We start from the raw sequence: 3038 nt of genomic DNA, 5'->3' as shown, positions 1-3038 counted from the left end.
ACACCTTGCACGGCAGGCGCTGCCTTGGCTTGCCACGCCTGCTGGACCTCCTCCCGGAGCCACTGCAGCTCGGTGCGCTGCTCCTCCGCCTCCCGTCGCGCCGCGCCCAGTTCCGCCACTACGCGGGCGTGGTGCTGCTGCGCGTCGTTCAAGAAATCGACGAACATCCCCTGCTGCAGCTGGATGCTGTCGATCACCTGGTGTCCCTACTAGAACACGCTAGGGTCGAACGTGATCTGACCCCAAGTTTGCTCGGCGAGTTCCCCTGCTCCCAGGCTGAAGGCTGGTCCGGCGGAGGAGGAGGACCCCGCCGCGACCGTTTGCGACCCCGAGGGCGCGTCGGGATTTAGGGGTGCGCCCCCGGCATGGCCGAGCCCCGCTGCTCCTATTCGTTCGAAGGGGCGAGCTGGGGGCTCAGGGGCTTCTCCAGAGCATCGCTGCCTGCCCCAGCTGCCTCGGATGGCCCCCCCTGCGTGGCGTCACCTGCGGGAGCGGCCACGGCCTCGGCGGGTGCCGTGGCCGGTTGCTGAAGGGCTTTGGCGTGGGCAGTCTCCGCCGGAGCATCGTCATCGACCTCGCCCGTAAGTTCGATAACCCGCACCTCAGTAGGCGCGGGCGCAGCTGGAGCCCCTCCGGCAGCTGCACAAATGGAACTTGCATCAAGCATAAGGATTGACACGAATAGCAAGAGAAATATTCGAACTTGCGCGTACCTGCCGCCGGGTCGGTACCCTGCGAGCTCGAGTCAGGGACCCTTGGGTCCCCCGTAGCTGCTGCCGCCGCCACAACCGCTGCATCAGCGACGTCTTGGTCGCCGCCGCCCAGAGCCGGGCTGGGCTTTTTGGTTGGGGCAACCGGCGACACGCTGGTCTGCCCCCTCTTCCTCGACGGACTGGAAAACGAAGAAGCAAATTAGTCAGGCACAGAATAACTAAGCGGAATTGAAGATGTTCGGGGTGGGATCAGACTTACCCCGCCGGCTTGAGCTTCAGCACCCTGTCCGCCAGGATGCTCCTTGCCGGAGGGCCGCTCCGCGAGAGGGGAGCTGTAGGAGTTGCCGGGGTGGTCGGGGTGGCTACCGCAGCCGCGCCACTGCCACCGGAGGCCCCAGCCCCCGCGTCGCAGCGACGCTCCTGGAGCTGCGGGCTGGCCTCCCACCTGCTCGCCCGCTCCATCGCGGACAACCTCGCCATGGGGATGTCGTCTTCTTCGTCCTCCTCCTCTTCTGGCACGACCTCGCCAGCTGCCGAGGGAGCGTCGTCGTCGCCGTCGTCGCTGAGGTCTCCTCCGACCCCCAGCGAGGAGTCGTCGGAGTTCGAGCCCTCTGCCTTGGCGGAAGCCTGGCCTTGGCCCCCTTTCCCCGAGCCGGCGGCTGGCCCCTTGCCCTTCTGGGGCCTGGGCTGCGGGGGGGAGGGTTGCGCCGAGGGATCCTCCATGATCCCCCACTCGTCACAGAGTGGGAGATCTCGGGCTCCCGGGTTCGGGATCCCGGCGTGGAGCGCGTGCGCTCTGGGCGTGAGCATCCGGCAAGGTTCGTCCTCGCCGGTAATGCCCTTCACCCAGAACTGCACCTCCTCCGGGAGCAGGTCCATGCGCTGCAGCCGGGTCTGGTCGCCGGGCCCGGTGTGCAGCCACGCCGGATGCGAGCGCCGCTGCAGGGGGGCCACACGCCTCCCGATGAAGTGGCACGCCACGTCCGTATCCGTGAGCCCGGCATCACGGAGCGCCCTGATCTTTGTGCAGATCGGGGCCAACTCTGCGTCCTTCGGGTCGCGGAGCGTCCAGTCGTCAGAGCCCTTTAGAGGCCCGAGGGACTCCTCGTGGAACTCCTGGAGCTTGTCGGTGCGCACCCAGCACCAGTGGCAACGTCATTCGTTCTCGATCTTCTTCTTCCCCAGCTCGATGAATTCTGATTTGAGCCGGTCGCGGAAGCGGAACACCATCCCCGAGGACAGAGAAGTCCTCTTCTCTACCCTCGGGTAGAAGTAGTGGCGGAACAACGCCACCGACGGCATCACCCCCACGAACGCTTCACAAAGGTGTTGAAAAATAGCCAATGTGAAGAACGAGGTGGGGTGGAGCTGCGCCATGAGGAGCCCGTAGGACTCCATGATGGCGAAGAGAAAGTATGAGTGCAGCGGTGCGAACCCGGCAAGCACGAACCTCCCGAAGATCCGGAAGTAGTGACCGTCGCGCTCCGCACCGACGGGGAGGACCCACGTTGGCCCATGCTCGTTGTGCTTGGTGGCCAGGACCAGCTTTTCGACTCCCTCGCCGTTGTACCCGGGGGAGAAGAAGGCGAACTTGGCTCGCATCTCATCATCTTTCCGGGCTCTGTCTGACAGTTCCTTCTTGCCGGCCTTGTCGTGCTTGTCCCCTTTGCTGGTGCTCCCCTTGGGACGGTTCTGCCCCTTGGAAGACATCGGCAGAGGTGGAGAGGAGAATTTGGTCGGAGTTAGAGTGCGGGGAGCTTGGGAAGAGGCAATGGCAGGAGCAAAAGGCAATGGGGAGTGCTCGCCGCCAGCCTTGGGTATTTATCGGGGCTGGCGGATTGCAACGGACACCCCCACGATGGGCAGTAAGAGCCCTAAAGAACCGAAGATTAAGAGGGGAGTGCGCGATGTGGCCTTAACTCTCTGGTGATTAAGAGAGATAAGGCACGAGATCATGCGCCCGACCGTTTCACTCGGAGGAGTCGAACGATAAAAGCGGCCCACGGGGCCGGGTGCCCAGGGGTTCCCCCTTGGGGACCCACGCGTCGGGTAGGGCGTAGCCCGACAACCGACCGAGGATAGCACTTGAAGAGGCGTCAAGGCTGCCGGCCCACGCCCGGGGTCTACTGTCGTTCCAATGGCCCATGGGGTCCCACTAATACAGGACGCGTGGGTCGCCTTTGACGGGGCCGCATCAGGAAGGACTCCCGGGAAGTGACGAGCCCAGGAAGCCTGCCTCGAGGGACGGCCCCTAGTGAAGACAAAGCTAGGAACCAAGTACGGAACGATCCCGAGAACCCCGGTCCCGGGAAGCCAAAGGAATGC

At 64.6% G+C, this 3038-nt stretch overlaps 1 protein-coding gene across 1 annotated transcript; it reads right to left on the bottom strand.

Moving 5' to 3' along the window:
• Nucleotides 1–385: 385 nt before the first annotated feature.
• LOC104584143 (predicted GPI-anchored protein 58) lies at nucleotides 386–1175 on the bottom strand. Its single transcript, XM_010238286.1, has 3 exons — nucleotides 973–1175; nucleotides 714–892; nucleotides 386–639 (listed from the first exon to the last, which is right to left on the bottom strand). The coding sequence occupies exons 1-3, from the start codon at nucleotides 1173–1175 to the stop codon at nucleotides 386–388; spliced, it is 636 nt and encodes a 211-aa protein (XP_010236588.1).
• Nucleotides 1176–3038: the final 1863 nt, after the last annotated feature.

Source organism: Brachypodium distachyon, chromosome 3 (genome assembly GCF_000005505.3).
Source record: "Brachypodium distachyon strain Bd21 chromosome 3, Brachypodium_distachyon_v3.0, whole genome shotgun sequence".
Taxonomy (NCBI): domain Eukaryota; kingdom Viridiplantae; phylum Streptophyta; class Magnoliopsida; order Poales; family Poaceae; genus Brachypodium; species Brachypodium distachyon.
Note: the sequence above shows the minus strand (reverse complement) of the source record. Positions and strands in the feature narration are given on the sequence as shown.